This window comes from Zophobas morio, unplaced genomic scaffold (genome assembly GCF_036711695.1).
Source record: "Zophobas morio isolate AGI-343-1 ecotype UQ-CSIRO unplaced genomic scaffold, CSIRO_AGI_Zmor_V1 ptg000023l, whole genome shotgun sequence".
Classification (NCBI taxonomy): domain Eukaryota; kingdom Metazoa; phylum Arthropoda; class Insecta; order Coleoptera; family Tenebrionidae; genus Zophobas; species Zophobas morio.
The window spans coordinates 9,350,222-9,374,619 of NW_026972128.1; the positions used below are offsets into that span (position 1 = coordinate 9,350,222).

Here is a 24,398-nt window from a genome sequence, read left to right on the forward strand (position 1 = left end):
AAAAAATTATTTTTAAAACTTATCAACGGCTACTTAACACGTCTGTTAACAGCAAAGGTAAAGTAATTATATTGTTGCAAGGACTGCTATTTTTAACAGCTGCTAGAACAAATAGATTAGTTATAGAGTTGACTCTGTTATACCACTAATTATGCAAATGTAAATTTTTAAAGATCACTACCTTATTTTGGAAATATTTAAAAAATAACTTTCATTAGAAAATAAATACGCTTTTTGAAAAAAAAAAAAAAGTTTTCACTTTCACAGCTCAAACAAATTAGAACTACTTCCAGATTGTTGTTTAACATATTTATTCTGAAAATTTCAAGTTTCCACGTTAAAACTCTTAAGTAATGAGACGCCTAGTATATAATAAATTTTAATTAACGTTTCCTGCACTCGTGTTATTTTTTGTAAAGCTCGGATTTCGATTGTACAAATTTCCGCTTGGAGGACAACTTTGATGTGTAAAGTTAAAAATAGAGGTGGATTATTAATTCTCAGATAGCGTTGGCGCCGTACATCACGAGTGAGATTTACTTAACAGAAAGTCAAGATGCTATCATTTTTTTATTACAATTTTGGTGGTTATTTTTCAAAAATTTGTTAACAGGCGGAAAGGTGAAGCCTGCATTTTCGTATTTCAAGACCTGGAAAACTCCAAGAGGATTGAAATGAAGTATTAGTCACAACGACACACAACACAGTTCCGCAGTTAAAAATGAAATGAGATACGCATGGACTACATTTAATGAACTATTAAATCACTGATTTCTGAAATGAGAATGGGTTGCATATTTTGGTAGTCACGAGTTTTAATTACGGAAACAAATGTTTTTTTTTACATTTGAAGCAACATTTGCGTGTATTTTTTTTTTTAATAGTAAAGTGTATATTTTTATTTGATCTTATACATTATTAATTCTGGAGGGAAAGTACGTGAGGTTACTTTTTTTCGTACAATTATTAGTGTCTTACATTACCGTATTTTCTTTTTTAAATATTTTTTTACTACTTCATTATATCCGTAGATTTGTTTGATATTATCAGTAAGAGGTCATTATAGTTATATACGGCGATGTTGTAGTAAACATGTTTTTATTAGTGCCTATAAATAAAAGTTAGCTGATTTGATTATTTCTAATTGAAGAGAAATTGCGGAAATAAATTTTGAAGCTATGTTGAAAAAATATGTTTTTGTTGTAAATTATTTAGCATACATCGAAAGACGTCTATTAAGAAGTCAGTCCCCCAACTCAGAATTATGTACTTATTTTTGTTTGTGAACAGTGTTTGTCTATAATATATGTATCTTATATCGCAAATACTGATGTTTACAAACTTATTGTTCCTGATAAACGAGAAACCACAATTTTGTTGTTTTACAAGAAAATTAACTAACATTTGGTAATATTTACGTGGCCAGAATTATTCAGGGATGTATAACTTACGTTTTGCTCCAGTGATTCATTTAATATAATTTCTAATTCTTGTCCATTCTTTCGTTGACTTTTTATTTATTTTTCATATAAATTTTGAATACTAAAAATTTTCTATCTTTTATTTTGCTTCCAGCGATCCTACACAGTCAGAATTTTCAACAAATCTTACAAAATAGTAGAAGTTATTATTGTAATCGCTTTTGTCGTTCTTTCTGGTGTCAGTTTCATCCCAAGTCTTCTATAATTCGTAATTAGTTTTATCGTTTATTCACTCTTTTTTATTATCTGGCATTAGTTCTTGTTCTTTAAATGAAAATGTATGTGATTTTGTTTTATAAAACAAGTCCAACAAAAAGTCAAAAAAATAACAAAAGACACAATTTGTATATGCCAGTGTAACGACCGTCACAAGTGCTCGCAAGCTTCGTGGGATAAATTGGAAGTTGCGTTTTCCGCTCATTTGACTGGACGTGTATTCTTTGTGATGCCGACAGATATTACGGTGAATCAAAGTAATGAAAATTGAGCTTCTAATTTTTCCTATTGAACTAATCTAACCGTTTGTCGAATACAACTTAATTGTTTAGGTTATCATCATACTTGAATAATTTTATTTGCTTTTTTTAGAGTAACCAAAAGATCTCTCCTTATTTTGTATAATTTTGGATTTCCAATCTTGATTTATTATTACAATTTGGAGCAATTGCACATAGTTTTATTAAACTTACATTAAACTTTTTGTTTAAAATTCGTTACAAATTTGAAAATCTAAAAAATAACTGCATCAGAGTTTATTATTATTGAAATTTTAGTTTGCAAATTTAAGTCACAGCTTTAAATGGATTGCGATTTATATATTTTATTTTTTTTTGTGTTATAATTTAATCGTTGTGTCTTATTATTTAATAAATTTTTAATTTTAAAACGCTTAGTTTTATTATTTCTTATTTCTGAGATCAGTTCAAACGCGTCCTGAGTGAAAATCATTTAGATATTTTTTAATGTTTTTATTTATCATATGAACAATAGTTTTGTGTACTAATAAAATTTGATGGCGCTATTAGTATCATTTAGAGCAACAATGGGATCTTCGTCAATCTTTTACAGACAGCGCGTGTTGTTTTAAAATTGCGTAAATTTCAGGATTGTATTCAGAAAGATTGTGAATCGTCAAAAATTTACTCAGTTAAATACTGAGACAAAACAATGTCACGATGTTTGTTAAATTCGTTAAAGAGTAAAACAAATCCGCTCCTGTTTGCTGGCCTCAGACTTACGCTTTTATGGATTGAGTAAATTATTTGTCACTAAATACGTAAGTTTTCTAAAGCGTTAGCTACAACATCTTAATATAAAATGTTAAAATGAAGTTAACACTCGACATTGGCTATTATACTTATCACGAGACCACGTTTCATTCTGCGGTATTCATTGCATTAATTGGAAAAGTAAAGTGTTGATCACACCTGTTAACCGAGTATCACACTTTCGATGAGAACAATCGAGTATTAGTGTGTGGATTTCATTTGTAAAGTTGTTAATTAACACTAATGTTAATAATGCATTTTTTAAATTGATTTGCACAAAGGTGCAACTTTTAACTTGACAACAGCTGATGTAGTCCTTTATATGAAAACAAACGGCAGTAATTACATTCACTTATAATTTATAAAACCGCTTATGTGTATTTAAAAAATTTATGTGTCTGGGTTACAATTTCTTCGCTTCAAGTGATAGTGTCTAAGGATAGTGGGATGACGTAACTACTACTATCAAAGTACTTAAAACTAATTTCCACTTTTGTCAAAAATTTTGCGAAGGTTTGGCTTTTTCCACGTCGTTTTCGGTGGCAACAATCTCACAGTGGAATCCCATTGTAACAATAAAATTTCATAGCTCGATGACTTGACAAATGAATTTTTAACTCCAACCGTTAAATCGAAGGTCCACGGCTTTTTGCGTTTCCAGCCAGTACTCAAAAGCGTAATTAAAGCAGCCGAAAAATTTGCATTACTCCATTCTATCTGGAAGAAGCGTTTGGTTATGATTTTTAATTTATCTTCCAGGCGAGTATGGCTTCGAGAACCACTTCACCTTCCCCAGACATCAACGGCCAGCCTTTAACTCAGAGCTACAGGTGCTACATTTGCGCGGGTCTTTTTCCACGAACCCAGATGGAATGGTTGAGTACTTCTCCCGAAGGCATGAATTCGCACGCAATGCACTTTCCGTGTCTTCGAAACGTCGCTAGAACTTCCGAAAACAGTTGTATGGACTCGCATGGCCGAGTACTTAGCTGTACTAGGTGCGTCAATCACTTAGCGCAGCAGTGGGAAACGTACGAAAACGAAAGAATACCTCTGGAAAGACGAAGGTACTACTTTTTTAAGTTACGATTGTGTCTAGCGTTGAAATTCTAGGTACGAAATTCCAATGCCTGACCCTACCTCGTCGAATGGCGATAGAGGGATTCCAACACCTCCTAGTACAAATAGTGAAAGGACAATAGCCAGTAATCCCGGAGGAAGCAGTATTTACTGCTTTCTCTGCGGATTACATTCAGAGTTTACCTTAGCTAGAGTGGTTTACGGAAGACCACAAGGTAAGCAAAACAGTCAAGGTGAGTCGCTACCTTTACTCTTTATGAAGTTTCAATGGGCCTCTGCCATGCAAGTTTGTAAAATGTAAAATTTAAATCGAGTTTCCGGTGCGCCTGCAACTAATATCCATTTCATTAATAACAAACTAACGTTCTATTTTGTTTCGCTCATTTCAGGTCAGTGCTGGCAAATTAATTGTAGATAAAAGTAAGTGAACAAATCCATAGACACACATTTTTAGAGAATTGTGTTGTTAACGGTGAGTGTGCTAATTCCATTAGAAGGCCTCATTGTATCGCACAATCAAAATCGCCGCTTGTTTGAATATTTATTTAAAGATAAAAAAGCGATCGCTGAAATTTTTTGTGTACTTGTAAAAATTTTCAGTTATGTATTAAATATCCTTGATATGAAAATTTTATAAATTTGTTAAATTAAAAAAAATATGTTATTCGAGATAATTTATTTTTCGATGATATGCCTACGTAGACTGCGTTTTATGCAGTGATAAAAATAAAATATTCGTTAAACCGTTTGTTTATTCACCTGAGTTTTCTAATTTTATTCCCATTTACCACGCTTTAAACTGGCGGCAGTTATAAAATACATAATCATTAAACTGTAAAACCATCCTTATTTAGGTCAATTCAGCGAGAGATGAAACGAGGATTGCACTTTTTTATTGATTGATAGTGTTGGATCAAAAATGGTTCAGTTTAAGGTTATAGAAACATGATGATAAAAAAAGATATTTTACGTCATTCTGGGTGGTGAGTAGAAGAATTCATATGTTGAGCAATGTACTTAGGACTCGTGTCCAATGCAAGAAAAACGACTTTTGCTGTTTCTAAAGTAACCGTATAATTACTGGAATTGACCAATTAATTTTGTGTAGAGTGTATCCAATTAAACAGCACTGTTTATAATCGGATTTAGTAAGACATCATTTGACACGACCGTAAATTGAAAATTAGCTTTAGGAGGAATACTACTACTCGTAGTATTTCAAAATCGCCTAATTTAATAAACTCACAGATTTCATTATATACAGGATGGGTCACTAAGCGCGCGTTCTTCGATATCTCATTAATTATTATTATTATTATTATTATTAGAATAAATGTTAAAGGCCAAAGTTGTACAGTTTTTTGAGGACTATACTCTAAAATTATTTTTAACTATAGAGTGGTGTAACACATTTTTTTTTATGAAACATCCCATATATTTTTACAAATTTTGATTGGCCTCTTCTCAGGCTTTACAACAACAACGGAAAGGTTCACAAAAAAATCGCAGTAGGGTTATTTTTAACATGTGTTAAAATATTTTGTGGAGAAATAAATAAAGGTACACGCTTTGTTGTGGTATGATTGAAATGAAATTTTCATATACAGAGTGTTTAGATATATTTAATTATTACAATTTTCAAAATATCGATTTTTCAGTTTTGTATTTTATTACTGCATCTTCCTCTATTTTTTTTTTACATTTAAAGTTGGTATGCGATTTTTTACTTTGTTAAAAGACGTATCGACACATTAGAAAGATGAGGACAAAAAATAGAGTAAGATACAGAAATAAAATCCAGGGTATTCTATTTGAAAAAAAAAAAAAATTGAAATACATATTAATATTTGAAAATTGTAAAGTTTTAGAATTTTTTATAAACACTTTGTATATTTTTTTTTTGTTGATAGTACAACACAGGGCGTACCTTTAATTATCCTACAAAATATTGTCAATGGCGATTTTTTGTGAACCTTTCCATTGCCGAAAAATTTCGAAAAAATTGGACGACCGCGGCAACGTCGCATCGGAATTTCAAAAACAAACTGTAGTTTATAAGCCTAGGATGAGACTAATGAGAATATGTAAAAATATATAGGGTGTTTCATAAAAAAAAACTAAATTGTGTGCTACACCTTAAACACACTTTTAACTATAGTTAAAAATAATTTTAGTGTATAGTCCTTAAAGAACCGTATAACTTTGGTCTCTAAGAATTTACGAGATATCGAGCACCGCGCGGTTAGCGCCTAATCCTGTATATTCCTGCATAGAAATGGTTCAAATATAATTTGATGAAAACATGACGCATAACACGTAAATCACAAAATTTGATTTTAGTTTTTTTATAATAACCTATGCAAGTTATAATAAAAGTAGGTGTCAATAGTTAAACAACATCATTGTATTCCCATAATTTCAGGAAATTTGGTTTAATCATTTTTTTTTAATGCACTGACAGGTCATAAATGTAGCATTATTTTAGACATAGGATGTACATAGTAAAATTTTGAGGTGACGTCATCAAGTTTTTGATGGGAATAAACAAAGCCTTGTATACCATATCCTTAAAATGTTTGCATCTCATATAAGTCGGATTTATAGTTCCTGAGTTAAATTGTAAAATGTTCTTAGTTCTTATACAATTTTGTTTATTTATTTATTTAGATATCTGAGGTGAAAAATAGGGATATAGTTTTACGATCTACACGAAATTTGTAAAATATACCTAAAATTTCGCTACGATCAGTCCAGTAGTTTTGGAGATTATATTGTAACTGCAGACGCAGATAGACGGACGGAAATGGACAACATTTTTTTTACCCTCTCGAAGTTATTAAATTAGCCATTCGTCGACCCGATTACAATACTTCTCTAGCTTAAACTCGGGAAGTAAAAAGTATGAAGCTAAATTAATAAATGTGTCACGTTTTATTTATTGTTTTATTTTGACAAATTATATTTTAAATAAAATTACGTAGATGTTAATGAAGAAATTGAGTGTTGTTTTAATTTTAGACTCTTAAATTCTGTACGCAAAACTTTCCCGCCTTGGAAGTACAAGAAATATCGGGCTTGAGTCAGTGGCGAGTCACGGCCAAAAAATTTGCAGGGGGTCTTAATCCAACAGGACAGTTGCGCGCTGCGGTCAGAAAGTTGTGTATATAATTTTAAGAATACTATGTCTATTGCCTGTTCTATAGTTTATGTGAGGTTGGTTATTTAAAATAAATAAGTACTAGGCGAAATAATCCATGCTTTCAGAGACACAATAGAGCTGAAAGTATTTTTTATCGTTGAGGTTTATCTTGTAAAAAATTAAATAGTTTATTAAGAAACATCTTTACGTTTTTACATATCAATATGACATATTTTTTATAAAATCAAGATTTGCTGCTGTTCTTGTTTTTATACATATCGACTAAATTACTAATATATCTAATATACGGGGTGTTCAAAAATTTCTTGGATTATTTTAAGATTGTGAGGTTTTTCGGAAAAACGCTTTGTTTGGAAGAAATAAGGCGATAAAAGTAAAGAAAAACTTTGCGCATGGTGAAATAATAAAAAATAGCTTGTCGAGAGACGCATTTTTCAATTTAAATTTATAAAAAAAAAAAAAAAATGAAGCGAACGACAAAAAAATTAGAAAAACGATATTTTCGCTTTCTCTGCGTTGCTAATTAATCGTCACAAAAAATAATCTTTACATCATTTTTCGATGTTTCAGTGTGTTTCAGCACTGTTATATTATTTATTGGTAATGAGGGAACTTGAGATTTTCCACTATTACAAAGTAGTGGTTAAACTGTCAGGATCCCTGGGAAGCATAATAACATGTCAACGAATATCACAGCGGAATAATAGGCGCAGAATTATGAAGTAATTTGTCTCGTACTAATTATTCTCAGCTACGTTGATAATAAGGGGATTCGTTTAGCTTTGTTGGTTGTGCCGAGTTCACAAGACAAAAGTACTAGTTCCTTGGCACTACAGTTGAGTCAAATTTAATTTAAAACTGTCGTTTCTACGCATGGGGTCTAACCTATTTCGCCAATGATGGTATGAATCTCGTTCATTTGAAAAATTATTCTTACCGGTATTGTCAAAACTACGAACACATGAAACAAAAAAAAAAAAAAACACTTACGCAATACATTGTTTTAGAGAATATCTGAAAGTTTGTTCGAATTTTTATGTTTGAGTTCTAGTAGAATAATTGTCTAGTTTTTATTTCAGCAATAATGGTACGTTTTTTATCCGGTACTTACCGTTTTGGGATCATTAGTCACTATAATTGTTGGTTATTTAATTCTGAATTTACGTATGTACGTCTGTAATTACAAGTACATAAACGTTCGCGCCATCATTTAACCTTACGACCTTTTTGGCCACTTTTTATGAGGTTATTGCAAATTTATAAGAAATTAAATCAATGATTTCATCGTGTTATTTCGTTTCTTCAAAGTTTTAATAAAAGCGAAGGTAGCGACTCGCCTTATTTTAAAGGTTAAGTAGAAACAGAAAATTGACTTTACAGGAAGAAATGCCCCGTACTTTCCATATCTTCTTCACCGAGTCAGTCCTCCGAATACGGAACAGTTGCGAGAAGATGGTTCAGCGCTAGTTTGTACTTTCTGTTACCACACTTTAGTCAGTCAGTGGAGGCGATACGAAGCTCAAGGACCATCAGCGCTTCCCGCTGACAAAAGAGAATATAACACACACGACTACTGTTGTTACGTTTGTGGCATTACAACGTATAGGAAACGAGTTAGGGCGTTATTAATTAAGGTAAACGACTCGATTAAAAACAAAGCTACAAGGTTTGAATATTTAATTCCAGGATTTTCCTTTTTTGAGATTCCATCCCCAACCGGACCATTCTTTGTTACTTGAAAATGGAGATTATGCCGTAGTTTGTTTGGATTGTTACGAAACGTTAAGAACTCAAAGTTTAGAATATGAAAGATGGGGTCTGCCTCTGGATAAGAGACAGTATAATTGGATAACCCAACCACCGCCTCCGGAAGATAGTCCGGAAGCTACCATAGCAAGACTGCCTAGTGGACAACGAAGTGATAAAGTGGTAAGTAACAGAGAGGAAGAAACTGTTTTTCGTTCTTACTCATATTGCTTACAGGTTCCGCCAACTTTTGTGGCAAAACCCTTAAAGAAAAATTGTTCACCGAAACTAACGGAAAGAAAACCAGTCACAAAGTCGGAACCAAGCGGTAAGTGGTTTTTAACGTAAGCGCTGATAAGTGCGAGTTTTTTTGTCTGTGAATGTGGAAATATTTAAGTGGTTGAAATTAAGATGTTAGATAAGATGGTATAAATTTTTATGAGGGATATACTTGATGCTTGATGTTGATATGGTTAATATCTTGTTTTATTTTTATAAAGAAAACCTCATTGTCGAGTGCAAAATTCAAGTATCACTTTTATTTAATGTATAAATGACGTACTGATAAGTAATGATTTTATGAGTAAGAAATCGTGAGTTAATGGTACTTTCTACATGTTAATCTCACTGTTAATTGATGGTGGAGCCTACAGTACATGAATTAATTAGACGTTTATATATTTTTTGTACATAGCGTTTTACAGTTATGTTTTTTCACAGCTGATGTACAGTGTCAAGAAAATCGCAAAATCACAAGCGATAATCAAATTTGCAAACTAGCGGTAATAATAAAAACAAATACTTTCATTGGCGTTTACGGTTTAAATTAGAAATGAAAATAAAAGTCGTTGAGTAAACTAAAGCAAGCCCAGACAAGAATCAGTTTTTATGTTAATTTTACTGTTTAAGTGACGTGTATTTTTTCACGGTCTGAAATTAGCACTAGAGTTTCTAGAGAACGTTTTAAGTAGGTGATGTCAATTTGGAATTTATTTTTGTTCTGTGTCATTTTCACCAGTAACTAAGTGTTGATCATTTTGGTACACATCTATTTTGGTACCACCATGTAGGTGGGGGTAAACTTGAACAGTGGTTTAAGTAGTATTGGGCATCGCAAATTGAATTATCAACAGCAAGAAATTATACAAATAATTGTAAGATAAATTTTATATGGAAAATAATAAATATTGTAACTGTACAAGATATAGCAGTGTTTTAAAATACACCCCTCATTACCACTAGTTAGAATACAATGTAGATAATGAAACATAACCACTGGCAAATATCAAATAATTTGTACCAATTACACAACAATTATTTAAAACTGAAAAAACTTTAACACTCACATCGACCAGGTTCGTGGACATCGAGCACGTGCTACACAGATAGATAGTACATTGTATAACTTGCGTCACAAATTCCCAAATACCACATCACGGAAATTAACGAGAGGTCCAAAATAAAATCATTTCTTGCTTCTTACTAATTGAACATCGATGAAGTTTGATATTTGAGAAACGTCCAACATCGATTCAATGTTTACAATGAAGCTTTTAAGGGTGATTATTATTTTAGCGAAACAGGACTTCTGCTAACTTTGCGACGAAATCATAACAAGAATGGCACATATCAGACCATATATTTACTTTGTAACGGATTAGAACAAATATGGGTTCTAACGCATACTCCGCCGTTTTTTCATTCAGTGGAAAGAAAAAATAAATCGTGTAATTTTTCTTCCTTTCTACACCCTTTGTGCTATAAAAAAGTAATTAATGCGTGATTTGGCCACACTTTGATCTACCGAATTTAAAAGCGATGGAAAAAAACATTTTAAAGGCACCGTTGACGAAAGCACAAATTACATATACACAGAGGGAGGCAAATTAAAACGATTGACATTACTTTTAAAATGGCGGTGAACGGGCTCAGGCAATTTCGAAAAGTTATTTGGACGTTGCTATGGAGAAATAAAAACGAAGCTGTTTATAAACTGATCAAAATATTATATTTTTATCGAGGAATATAGAGTTTATCGTATCGATTGGGGTCGTTTTTTACAGAATTGTATTTTTTTGCTAGTTGTCGTTTTTAAGTGAATGTTTTTAAGAAAAATTGCAATTTAACATATTGTGGTGTCGGTGTTTATTTTTGAAATCTAAAATGCAAAAAGTTACAGAGGAAAAGGTCAAACGCTATCTGGGTGATTATATTATTTGTTACTGTCACAACGGTTATTTATTTTATTTTAGTGGCTTCTGTAAAGGGAAGCCGCTATTAGTTTTTGTCCGCGTGTCTCTCAGTCTGAAAAATCGCTGTATGTTTTGTGAGAGTAACCGAAAGTAATTTGTACGAGCGGATGTTGAATTATTTTTTATAAAAAAATTGATGAGTTGAAAGAATTGCATAATGAGGGATTTCAATAATGAAAATGTAGAGTTAATATATATTTTTTTCAATAATAAATTTCTTTGTAAGCTTGAAACCGTTCGCACCGCTGTGTGTTGTGCTTCGTAATTGGCCTTTGTGTGTGACACAAGTTAGGCACGTAGATGTAACACATTTATTAAAATTAATAATATTTCCGTTTGATGTAGAGAAGGATATACAAACTGAAACGCTCGTTATTTTCTGTTTGTCAATAAAAAATAACTAGGTTTTTTTTGTTCTGTTTATTGGTGGGAATGTGATTTAGAGTTAACACGTTGACTGCCGCCTTGTATAAAATTAAATCAGGTCCCACACGCCACATCAATTTTTTTAATTCAAATGTAAAAAATCAATGAACAAACGTATTTTCATTATATTGCGAAATTTATCTTTGCTTGTTTTTAGTTAAATCTAATTTTTTTGATGTGGTGACACATTGGTCTCACGCGGCACCTTAGCAACCATTAAAGACAATTTTGCCTTGTGAGACCAATGTGTCACCACGGATTTTCCCGTCCCGACTTATACAGATGCGCTGTTTTCTGTGTCCACTTGCATTTACACGGATGTAGACAGGTATTATTTCCTATTTCAAGATGTAAAACTTACATCAAACATTACATTATGCATTTTTTTTTTGACACACATGTTGCGGAGATGTATCTAGCCACATGAATCCACCTTGGTCTCACGTACACACAGGCCAAATAGTGCATCTGGTTCACTGTGCCGAGCACTTTTTAGTACCATATAATTTAATGCAGTTGCAGAGTCCGGTGTTGCTTCACACAGCAAAATATGTCGTTCAGCGGTGTGAGTCCACATGGATCTCACGCGACATATACTGCCAGTACGATCGTGAAGCCAAATTGGTCTCACACGGCAGTCAACGTGTTAATAAGAAAAAATTGACACCCACTACACTGAGGTAGAATGCCGTAGGTGTTTAATTCTTCCAGGAGCCCTCAGCATGGTGTCCAATTTGTTCAAGAAGTCTCCATAATTAGATCTTACGCCTAAGGGGTCACATTTTCTTTCGATTTTGTCGTAAATTTTATAATTTTTCAAATATCTAAAATGCAACATTTAATTTTCTTCACAGATAAATTTTAAAATATATTGACCATTTTTGATATATAAAAAAAAGGTAATGTTTTTTGTTAGTTTACAAAGTACTTTTCAGTATTAAGAAATACAATTTTTTTGTTGTTTGTACACTACATAATTTTTATAAAAAATCTGGGATGTAATTTGCTAAAATCCTTCAAAGAGATAGGGATAGCGATTCCTTTGAAATTTTCAATGTACTTTCATATTTTTCAGAATTACTTATACAGGGTAACAAAAAATAAATAATGAATGAGACAATCTATTTTATTGATCAGATCAAGAAGGGCTAACACCATTTTTCCGAAAATTATTATTAGTGGTGCACTGCAGTTTCTCAAATGTTGATGACATCACAAATTTTTTTTAGGAAAAACTCGCTTGGACCAAATCCTGCTTGTTTAAAAAATTATAAAATTTGATTTTGCGGTTTTCGTTTTTGTGATAGTCTGTGTAAAATAAGAACTAGCAGCCCCTGTGCCAAGAAGTTGCGCTCCCAAGTACGGACAATGTAAAATATATTTAAACCAGATAACCAACAGGAAAAAATATCCTCTCAGCACTAATACCAAGCTTCAGTTCAAGTGTTTTATGTTCAGACATAGAAATAATCTCACGTAGAAATTAGTTTGATTTGAATGAGCTTATTTTCTGTAAACCGAGGACTAAAATTATTAATTAAGCGTCAATCGAACATGTTCTAAATGTTAAAATTCTTATTTTATCATTATTAAATAAAGTCGTGCGTGTTCTCACATTTTCGAAAAAATGGGGTGACTCGTTCTTACTTTTATATTTTAAGATAAAATTGATTTTGCGGGGCTAGTACTTGCCAAGATAAGAGTGATTTTGGCAAATGAGATCCATCTAAGAATATAGAGGGCGGGTGGGCGGGGTTAGTACCTGCTAAGATAAAACTAATCTTGGCAAAAGACATGCCCCCTAAGAAAAGAAAGGGTGGGTAGGCGGAGCTAGTACTTGCTAAGATAAGACTGATTTTAGCAAATGACGTATCCTTTAAGAAATTTAATTAAATTATTATCAGAAAAGACACTAGAGGCTCCAAAGCAGTCTCAAATTTTTTCCAAACAGGCATACTCAGAACCTCAAGATTGTATAAAAAAATTAAACGGGGTCCCAAGATTAACTCAACAGATCAAGTCAGAATTTTCCAAAATAATACACTATGGGTACCCAAGAGTTTCCCAAATTAGAAAAAAAAACCACTGCGGCACTCAAGACTTTTTCAAATTCATAAAAAATAAAACACTAAAAGCTCAAAAGATTTTTTCAAGTTCATCCAGCAACGAAACACGAGATTCCTTTAAATTTATCCGAAAATAAAACACTAGTTAGGGACCTAAAATGAAGTGCGAACATTTTAAACGTAGGGTTTTGAAAACTTCGACAATTCTTGATACGTCAAACATTTTTAATTTCTTCCTCGATTTTTGCTGAGTTGTACTTTCGCTTTATATCAGGCAAACATTGTTATCAAATGGACTTTTATCAAATTATTATAAAAAGAATGCAACCATATCGTTGTACATTCTAACTGAAATGGTAATTGAACATGGTCATGGGCGAGAGTAATATATATATTAACTGAAAGTTTTATTACTAGTTATTGTGTTAATGAATGTGTTGTTTAGTTGTTAAACGTAGCAAAAGAACCAATTTTAAAATCATTGGACTTCCACCAAAATGTGAGAAGGATTTCTTTTAATATTTTTCCCAGACTCACCAGTTGATTGTTAAGAGTGTAGCGGAGAGTTAATCCGCGATTTTCCAGACACCCGGTATATTGTTGAATATATAACATTTAATTAATTTCAAAATTGAACTCTGGGATGACGTTATCAAATTGTTGTGGGGAAGATTTGCCTAGTTTTGGTTAGCGTTTAACCATCTACATGATATTCCTTATTTGTAAGAAAGAAGTCATTAATTTTCTCTTAAAAAATATTAAAAACCAAAAATATGTTGAATTTGTATTTCTTGACAAAATGATACTTTTTTATTTATTTACCATATAGAAATATTATAATTAATTATTATAAAATTATTATGTAAAAAAAATTAAAGTAAAATGTGTAATTTACTAACTAAAGTAACAAGTAAATATTTACAAATGCTAGAGCAGTATTTATAACTTATTCGATTTAAAATACAAATTTCATCATAGCGTTATCGCCTTCGGTATCTTTATCCCTATCATTTAGTACAGTTATTAGTGGCCTATGGTGACTAAAATGAGTGATATAAATATCAGTTCTTAAATGAGTAATAAAGCGTGTGAAAACGGCATCAATTGTTGTGCCTAATTTAGTCGTTGGAACAGTCAAACGAACACATTTTATTAAATATTTTATTTCTCTCTCTCTCTCTTTTTCTATAGCGCGGCGTTACATGGCTATGTTCAGACTCAGTTCAGACCGGTGTCGGTGTCCTCGACACCGACACCGTGTTCGAGCTCGTTGCTCGACATCCTATTCCGACTCACGTCGTATATGTGTTCTATAATAGGAAAAGAAAGGAGTTAAAACTCCAATAAAGGGTAGAGGGTAGAGGGTTTGGCAAAATCAGTCGTATCTTAGCAAGTACCAGCCTCGTCCACTCGCCCTTCATTTTCTTAGAGAATAGGTCATTTTATTTTCTTAGAGGGTACGTTATTTGGCAATATCAGTCTTATCTTGGCAAGTACTTGTCAAAGTTTGTATGACCGTTTTCTTCATATCGATTTCTATATTTTGAACTACTTGACGACAGAAATTTAAGAGAAGTAAAATTAGATACAAGTACTTCAAAATATGGAATATTGTATGAACAATTAAAAATTCACGAATTTATTTTTACATGAAATTTTTTCCAGTTGTGGTGCGCTTTTGAAATACCGAGTGGATTATTAATGACTGAAGCAAACTTTCGCGTTGGCGATTCTGAATTGGTAGCCATGTTAGTATGTCAATTCACAGTTTGTCAATTTTGACATAAACACGCCTAATAGATATACAATTTTTCAAAATTTTAAAACAATGATGTTGATTGCAACACTGTATCATTCGATTGAAAAAATGCGTATGGTGTTATAATCGTAAATTCATGTTACACAAGAAAAAAGAATTTTTTTCAAAATAAAAGACAATAATTAGCTGTGTATAACAAATTAATTATAATGAATTTATGAGCCAATTAGTTTTTAATTTTAATTAACCTTGCTAATTAACAAGAGCAATTAATTAATTGCAGTGCAGTGGGAAAAGAGAAAAACGATTCAAAGTTTCGCTGGTCTTTTTACAAATTCATTTACCGTATTTTTAATTATAATTTATTACGATTATGAAATTTGAGATATAAATTAAATTATAAATATGGGTAAACAAACAGTAAGCTAATGCTAACTGGCTCTGCAAATGTCATCAATAACTCGGTAATTTCGTACATCAATTCAATTTTAATTATCCCGGATACATTGAGGGAGATAGATGAAGAGAGAACGTGAGATAGATGCCCATCAACGCATTCATCTATAAATAGGTGTATGCACCACGGCAACCATTAAAATGGCTTCTGGATGTCTCCAAGCGACGGGATGCCCAATAAACCTGCAATAGATTTTTTAATTGTTGCCACATAACGCGTATTATGCATATACAACAGAACCTTTCACTCATGATATTAATTTCAAATTGAAAAAATTGTGCTACTGTTGGCAATACTTTTCAGCTAGGAATTCATAATGTGTCCGTGCCCCATTTCCAGGATGCATTTCCCGTACCAGGGCTCGATCTATCACTCCTCAAGAAAGCATTTCTTTTCGATCAATCTTCCGCCGTGTAATCCCAGCATCAGTTCAATTTTCTCGCCATTTTGTGCCGACTTTTCCATCTTCGCGCGAACAACCTGAACTGGTCCCTAGTAGAAAAGATTCCGTTTTCGCACATGCACCGTGCATGCGGTGCATAGCCCGCCCTAGACGCAACCCCAACAGGAAGTAAATAAAGACGTCGCGTTAACAGATCGACAGACGGAACACATGCGCCGCTCCGTCGAGGGTGTGCGGGGCACGGAGGGGCGGCAAAGACTAGGGGCTTCCGCCACCGCCACCCCCAGTCTGCTGTTGCCGGCGGGTGGAAATCAAGTATCGCAGACTAGCAGGGGTCGCGCTTGTCAATAAACGCCTTTTTGCGGTATCACACGCCCAAAATATCGCGCTCGGAGCACACCCTCTCGCTCCCTCTTGTTTCGTTGTGTTGTTGTTGTCGCCGTCGTGACGTCACGGGGTTTGTTATTGTTTTTAAATCGAGGCAGTAAACGGACGAGAATGGCCTGGGATGTGTGAAACTGCGAATTAGTAATTAGGGGTCGACGGGATGGCGGGGGTTTTTTGCGGGGGGTGGTGATGTGATTATGATGCGCGCGTATTTTTTTATTTTGTTTTTGTCTATAGTCGAGCGATGATGTGAGGTGTGTAGTATGTTTTTTCCTCGAAATAATCTCGATAGTATGGACTTGAAGTATCCTAATTATTATCCCAGTGTACACTGTCCTCAGCCTTATTACCCGGACGTGGGAGGTAAGATGCTTTCGGAACTTACCCTGGTTTAAGTGAGGGGTTTTGTGGCTTGAATTCGCCCACAAAAATTCGAGCTGGGATTTTGCAGGCGCTTAGCCGAAAACCATTTTGTTTGGTGGGTTTTTCGACTTTGGGCGAATTTTGAAGGGAAAATAAATCGATTGAAATTAGGATTCGTTTGCAGCACCTATTCCAAGCAAGTGTTTGAATTTTTTCTCTTGCAAAAATCTGGCTGTTGGAGTTTTTAACACAAGTGTGGGTATTTGTTGAGGCGAAACCAAATCACGTGAATGATCAAAGTAATTTTCCTGATGAGGTACACATTAACTTTTTTCTTAACACGGTTTAGTTAAGTGTAGTTTGTTTTGACGCTGTCATATTTCTATTTTAATGAGAAGTAGCAAATAACTTACATTATAGGGACAAAACTATGTATGTATGAGATGATTAAACCAGGTTTAATTTTGAATAAGCCTTGTATCACCGTCCCTTTGTCGTAGGATAAATTCGTTTTGATTTCAGGTAGTAGAAAGAAAAAAAATCATACAGTTTTTAAAAATTCTCGTAAAATAAATATCGAGTTCGAAAAAAAAAAAGTCAGTAGTAGAATTACAAACAAAATTTAGAAAAAAATGGTAGGTTTTTACTTCCCTAGGTGTAAGCTAGATTACGAACAAATATGTCTCCCGTTTCTGTCTGTCTTGTCTGCGGGCTATCGGAATTTTTCTTAGACAGATAATCTCCTAAAATACTGAACCGATTGTTGTCAAACTTTGTATGTGTATTAGGAACAGCATGTAGATTTGGATAAACATCCAGATTTTTGGAAGAAAATCAAAATTTTATAACAGTTTGCAATTTAACTTTGAAACTGCAAAACCGAACGCTCTGAAATTTTGCACTTCGTTTATTCCTTTCCAGAAAATTAATGACGTCATCTCAAAATTTTCCCAAATAAATGCTCTCTAAAATATGCAAAATATTATGACTATAGTTGTGGTTTATCAATGTATTTATTGATTTTAGAATTACTTATACAGGGTGACTCAAAAAAATTAATAATTGAGGCAATTTATTGTATTAATGAAAATCAAGAACGATTCTCTCCATTGTCCCGAAAATTTGAGAATACAGAATTGTTATTATTAGTATTACACTTCATCTACCGAAATTAATATGTGGTTAATGGTTTACAAAAAAATGGGACAAATGACAGTGACATGATTCCCATGGCTTTTCATTGATCTATGAAACCTGTCTTGTCCCGTTTTTTTTAAACCAGCTGTACGTGTCCTTGCAAAAATGTTGATTTTACAATTTTTTTTCAACTTTAATTTTTTCGATTTCGACCTCCAAATGTTTCACTTTTTCATATCTTGAATTTTACGATTTGTAATTTTTCTTTTTTTCGTTTTTCCAGTTTCAGAATTTTTAATCTTTCGGTTTTTCGTTTCTTCAATTTTTCAAGTTCTTGTTTCCAGTTTGTATTTTCTAAGTTTTCATTTGATGCTTTTTCGTTTTTTCTTCATTCTTGATCTTATCAATTTTACTATTTTGCAATTGTTCAATTTTTTTTTTTTTTTGATGAAAAGTTGCAAAAGTGGAAAATCAAAAAGTTTTAAATCGAAGAAGTGAAGAAACGAAAAATTCAAACATTAAAATCTAAAAATCGAGAAACTTAAAAATACAAAAAAAAATCATGATCGAAATGGAAAGAAGATAAAACGAATCTAATCGAAAATTTGGAAAACTGAAAGAAAATCATAAGATCGAAAAATCGAATAAATGAAACTAGAAAAATTGCAAATCAAAAATTGAAGAATCGAGAAATTGAAAAACGAAAAATTAAAAAATCTGAAAGATGAAAAACCAAAAAATTGCAAATCGAAATATTGAAGAAACGAAAAATTGAAGCTGAAAAAACAAAAAATTATAAAATCAGAACATAGAAAAATAAAAAATTTGTAAAAATATAGAAAATAAAAATCAGAAACGAAGAATTACAAATAGAAATTTGAAGAATTGAGAATTTTCAGTTTTCAATTTTCGTTTTGATTTTTCATTTCTTCAAATTTTCAGTTTATTTTTACAATTTTTTGATTTTTCAATGCTCCGATTTTTGTTTTTTCAGTTTCAATTTTAAAAATATTATAGAATCGAAAAATTAAAAAATTTTGAAGTTGGAAAATTGAAAAACTGCAAAAATTGTAAATCGCAAAACTGAAGAAATAAAAAAAAAGAAAAATTGAAGAATTGAAAACTTAAGTCAAAAAAGCCGCAAGAGTGTTATTTACACCACTGGTTATAACTTTACTATAGTGTTTCCCGTAAGTCTCCATTTTCGTTAGTAGACAAGGAAATCTGTTTTAACCTGTTTATTTTTAATATTGACAGATGTCAGGAGATCTGTCATTTATCAGTTGACGGAATGGGATGTCAGTTGTGCAGTAATACCACCTATATAACTGGTCACAACCACCTCTAATTCTTTTTATTTTCCATCGCACCTGTGTACTCCATGATCGAGATAAAAATTTGTCTATCAATTCTTAACATTCAAACACCGTTTAAAAAAGTGTCACCCAGTTAGATTATACCTTTCACACTCTCATGTAGTGAGAAATGAATCGCTTTTCACACTTATTTCACAATGTACTGTTACATGATATTTTGTTTATTACCAATGACTAGAGAAATTAGCAACGAACAAAGTCCAAACTTAAGAGTCACACGACCAACTAGACTTGTTTTTTGTTCAAATCGAGACGAAATTAGAATTGTAAAATTCTCAAATCGAGTTTTCCGCCCTCATTTCTAGTTTCCGATCTCGAACAGTTCAAATCTCCGAACGATAAGAATTAATTAAAATGAAAATTTCGCGCGAGTGCAAATTATATTGCGTTCTTTTTTTTCACGGAAACAAATACGAGGGTGAAAACGTATTAAATTCTTCCCTTTCTCAGCGTGGATTGTATCGTAAGTTCTTCATAACGATATCCAGCATGCGTTATCAAATATTCATTGGATTCTGTGCTGCTTTGCTTTTTGAATACGTTCTGCTTCCCTCTCAGGGACAGTTTCTCTTCGGTCGGCCCGTGCGGAAATGCGCTATCCCTTTTATGCGGTAATAACCCCCAGAAATTAATCTCTTTTTAACGGTGCTTTTATTGAGATTTTTCTCCATTAAAAATTTGCTTTGTTGGGATAGTCGCCTGATATTGTATATTGTGTTAAGTAGACGTCGCTTTACTAGTAAATTTAATAACAGGGATCGATTGTGTTTGACGGGACCAGTTCAAATGTCGAGGTCTAAAGGGTCTTGATAGTCTTGTCAAGGTCATTGGGTTCATTTTTTCTTTAATGCATGTTCACACGTTCTTAACATTGGGGTTATCAGTTATCGCTCATCGGAATTATTTCAAACAACTGCGTTGATCCTTGTATTTTCTGCATGTTTATAAATATTTTTCAATAAGTTATGATAGTGTGTGGAAATTTAGCCACGTGATTTGGACAGTAGTGAGACAGTAGTTGATAATTTTTTTTTTATTATTTAGACGAGTAGCTGAATGTGGCAAACAATTTTGATAACGACTAGATCAAAAGATTAGGATTTTTCTGTCACACTTAAATGTGTGTCGCCTTTAACTTGTGTAATTTAACTGCATAGAATAAATATTTCAAATGCAATAAATTTCGGTGGTTTAAATAATGTCGCATCAATCAAAAGAAAGACAGAAACGCAAAATGGAGTATTTCTTTTTATGTACTTGTCACGCCATCTAATCAATCCGATGTTAACTAATATTTCCTTGAACAATCTAGAACTATTTGATCATGTGTCATGTAAAACCCATTTCAAATCGATACGTGTGATTAAAACTTGTTTAGAATTTGGTTTGTTGTCGTACACATAATTAGTTTGATGCAAATTTTACCGACAATGGGAAAGCTTTTAAATTATCGAGCGTTGAAAGTTGTCGGGAAGTCATATCAAATTGGAATGGGATTTAGTTTATGAAATATCTATCAAACAACACTGTTTGTGTAGTAAACGCTAATTTAGAAACATTATCACATTCTCCCATCTGTACAGTTTATTCATAAATTTTAACATTGTTAAAAATAGTCGGTGTAAATCTAATTTTTATTCAAAAATAACTAAACTAAATAACGCACTAATAATAATTAGTGTAGAATGTAAGAGTACATCTAACGTGATTGGCGGGGGTTGCTTTATATAATAATAGCATAAATCAACAAGTGGTGTCCCTCTCTGTAATCATAATCTAATCACAACTTAAGAATGGAAGTGACTCCACGAGATAGGGTGAATAATCTACTAAATTGAAGCTTATAAAAGGAAACGTGTAGGCAAATTTTTTTACGAAGTTACGTTTGCCCCAAAATAAAATTTGTTGAATATAAAATGAATTAGAGTTGGCGTTGCCTGTCAAGCTTTGGGTGGTACTACTGCTCTTACTTTGACATAAATCAGTGTCAACATAACCTAGAATTATTCGCTTTTTGTAACACTGACAGGTGATAGGTCATTTATCAGTTGTACCACCTATATGATTACAACAGTAGAATGGGTTTTAGACGTCAAGGGAAAATTGTTACAGAGACATACTGAACCTTGGTGCTTTTCCATAAAATCGCGCGATCGAAAATAAAATGACTTAGTTGGCATTTCCCTGAATTTGATTGGTGCACTTTTTTAATTTTTGACACTTATGATACCATCTGTACAATTAGTTAATCTAACTTTATTGATTTTATTTTCGATCACACGGATGTGTTTCAGTGCTACAAAAAATCGAATTACCAGAACATTTTGAAAGTATATAACACCTTCTTAAGCATTCTTTGCAACTAAGAAGTAATTGTTACCTTTGGAAATAAAAAATATGTATATTGTACATCTTTATTGCATCAACCACAAGATTAAAAAAATAATAATAAACAAATGAGATAAAAGTCATTACTGTGTTTAATTTAATCAACATGATTTATTTACAGTACCACACAGTCCTAAAGTAATAGTTTCAACTAATGGCAGTGCAAAACCAAGGGTAACGACGGGCCACGCGGTTCCAGGACCTGGTCCTGGAACGCAGTCACAGAGTTCTCATTCTTTTGCAGCGGCGTTGCGAAATTTGGCCCAACAGTCGGTTCCAGGAGCTGAACATTCAACGGCTGCACCCATAGCCCCAGAACCACTACGCAGAGAAGCAGGTACTAGAAAGAAATAATCGTCTTAAATATTTTCATTGATTCATTTTGGTACGTCAAGCAACTATCCAACCTCCTGAAAAACAGAAAGTCACGACTGAATTACCTTTGTACGCAACTTCGGCAATACGACCGCCGGAGACTAGAATATCAGTAGGAAATGCAACCGAGAGATACCCCCAGTCCTGCTTGACGGATTTAGGTAGAAGCGGGTTTCAACCCTATCGTGCCGAAGAAAGGATGCCGTCGGTTCCTATAGGGCTGGAGGTTCCAGGGTATTCTCCGTACGGTTATCCGCCGATGCCGATGTTAGATGAGCAGCTGTATTACGAGAGGATGGGCTTGTTGAGGCCACCGTGGCCACCTTTGGGACCTGCGTATTTACCGTACATGATTCCTGGAACTACAATGCCTTTGTATCTGCATGAGCGGTGAGTCGACAAAAAATAGAATCATGTTTTTCCAAAGTTATTAGAATAAACTCACCAGAACATTAATGACGCATTGTAACATTTGCAGGTTAAAACTGGAAGAGGAGCACCGGCAGCGTCTAGCAGCGGTGCGTAAAGACGAGCAAACCGAGCGCGAGATCCTGGAACACCGCGAGTTGCTCCAGCAGCAGCGCGAGCGCGAGCAGCGCGAAAAAGAACGTGCCCAACGCGACCGCGAGAAAGCCCAGCAGGCCCGTATTTCGCCGCACATGACTCCGTCGCATCTCTCTAGCCAGTCTCAGATGATGCTTCCGATCTTACATTCCGGCTCAATGTTACCGTCGACCCCCCTGAGCCTGACCTCGACGACGCGCCAGTCGCCGCTGAGCGCCGGCTTCCTCACCCCCAGCTCCCTTTCGCACAACTACCCCGTGCCGCGATCGAGTCCGTCGCTCCAGCGCCACTCGCCCCACACGAACCTGCATTCGGGCTCCGGTTACACGCTCAACCTGAGCCAGCAGCAGAGACAGTCGCCGATCATCCAGCCGTCGGGGCCGTTGATTAACAACGCGTCGACGCTGGGTCAGTCTTCTAGTCAAGCACCGAAAGCGCCGACGCCCAAATTGACTACAGTGCCTAAAATAAGCGTGGCGCCGACACCCGTAACTAGTACTAGTGTGGTAAATGCGAATTCGACGAGTGATGTGACGAAAACGGTGACGGACGACCGGCCGGCTGCTTCAAGCGCAGGTGAGGGGATTCGCGACAAAGGAGAAAATGCCTGATCTTGCTTGGTTTGTGAACTGTCCTAGCCCTACCCCAAGATTATTTATTTTTCGGTAATTCGAGGATTTTATTAAGTTTTTAGTTTTATTTATTTTTTGCACGTTGATGAGGTCCACTGTTACATTGTTAGGATTAGGAGGTTTGAGTGGTGATCTGCGATCATTGCATATATATGTTGCGCTACCGACGTCATTGTTTAACGGGGAAAATGCAAATTCTGTTGAAATTATGTGAAAACCCCATCTATCTAGCGTTTGTAGTTTTTGAATTATAGCTTTTTAAAGTATGGCGTTTGTAACGTCATCGATATCCGATTGAATCGAGATATATAGCTTTTGATAAAAAAAATCGGAGCTCTTAAATAGAATTCCATGGGTCTTTCGTTCAAAACCATGATATTTATGACACCAATAGGCTACTGAACTATTTTTTGTGTCCGTTGAGATCTTTGTAAAAAACTAGCAAATCAATTACTGTGACATTTTAAGCGTACTTAAAATTATCGTCAAGGTATTGATTGAACCACTAACCAGAATTTATTCGTTCATTGCCCCCAAAGATTGATAGCGTCGTTTCAAAAGATTGTTAAGTAGGTAAATTGAGTTTTAAGTGTATAGCATTATGTGCGTCTTTTTGTTTTTCCAGGAAATATTCGTGGTTTGTGAACAGACACAGTATAGACTTAATTTATTTTTTGTCTACCTGAGAGTGTCCACAAGACTGAACTCGTTTTTATATACATATATATATTTTTCTGAAATATGGACTACTCTGCGGCATTTGCGACACAGTTCTAGATGGAAGAAGAGTTGGAAAAACATTCCACCCTCCTTTTTAGCTTTACGTGTACGGGTTGTTTTAAATAATTAAGTTTGGAGTATCATATTTTGCAATTATATCCAAGAATACGTAACTTAGAAATTTAGGTAAGTTATCAGCTTTGAGGGGTTGTACATCAACTAAAATGTTTTATTCATCCCTTTCAAGAAATTATGACTTTATTTAAAAAAATTTGAGCGGAAAATACACCCTTAGGTGTTATTTTTCAGAAAAAAAAAATTATTGGCTTGATCATCTTAATTTATCGAGTTTCAGTGA

The 24,398-nt window shown here is 33.8% G+C and overlaps 1 protein-coding gene across 3 annotated transcripts in view; it reads left to right on the plus strand.

Annotated features, from left to right (window-relative positions):
* Positions 1-24,398, plus strand: part of LOC135134393 (uncharacterized) — a 56,973-nt gene that overhangs the window by 17,169 nt on the left and 15,406 nt on the right. For all 3 annotated transcript variants that reach the window (XM_064063058.1, XM_064063059.1, XM_064063060.1), the window contains 8 exons: positions 3,509-3,816; positions 3,863-4,044; positions 8,370-8,623; positions 8,676-8,918; positions 8,973-9,063; positions 21,871-22,086; positions 22,145-22,514; positions 22,603-23,264. In XM_064063058.1, coding sequence (XP_063919128.1) covers positions 3,509-3,816; positions 3,863-4,044; positions 8,370-8,623; positions 8,676-8,918; positions 8,973-9,063; positions 21,871-22,086; positions 22,145-22,514; positions 22,603-23,264 — 2,326 coding nt within the window. The remainder of the gene's footprint in view (positions 1-3,508; positions 3,817-3,862; positions 4,045-8,369; positions 8,624-8,675; positions 8,919-8,972; positions 9,064-21,870; positions 22,087-22,144; positions 22,515-22,602; positions 23,265-24,398) is intronic.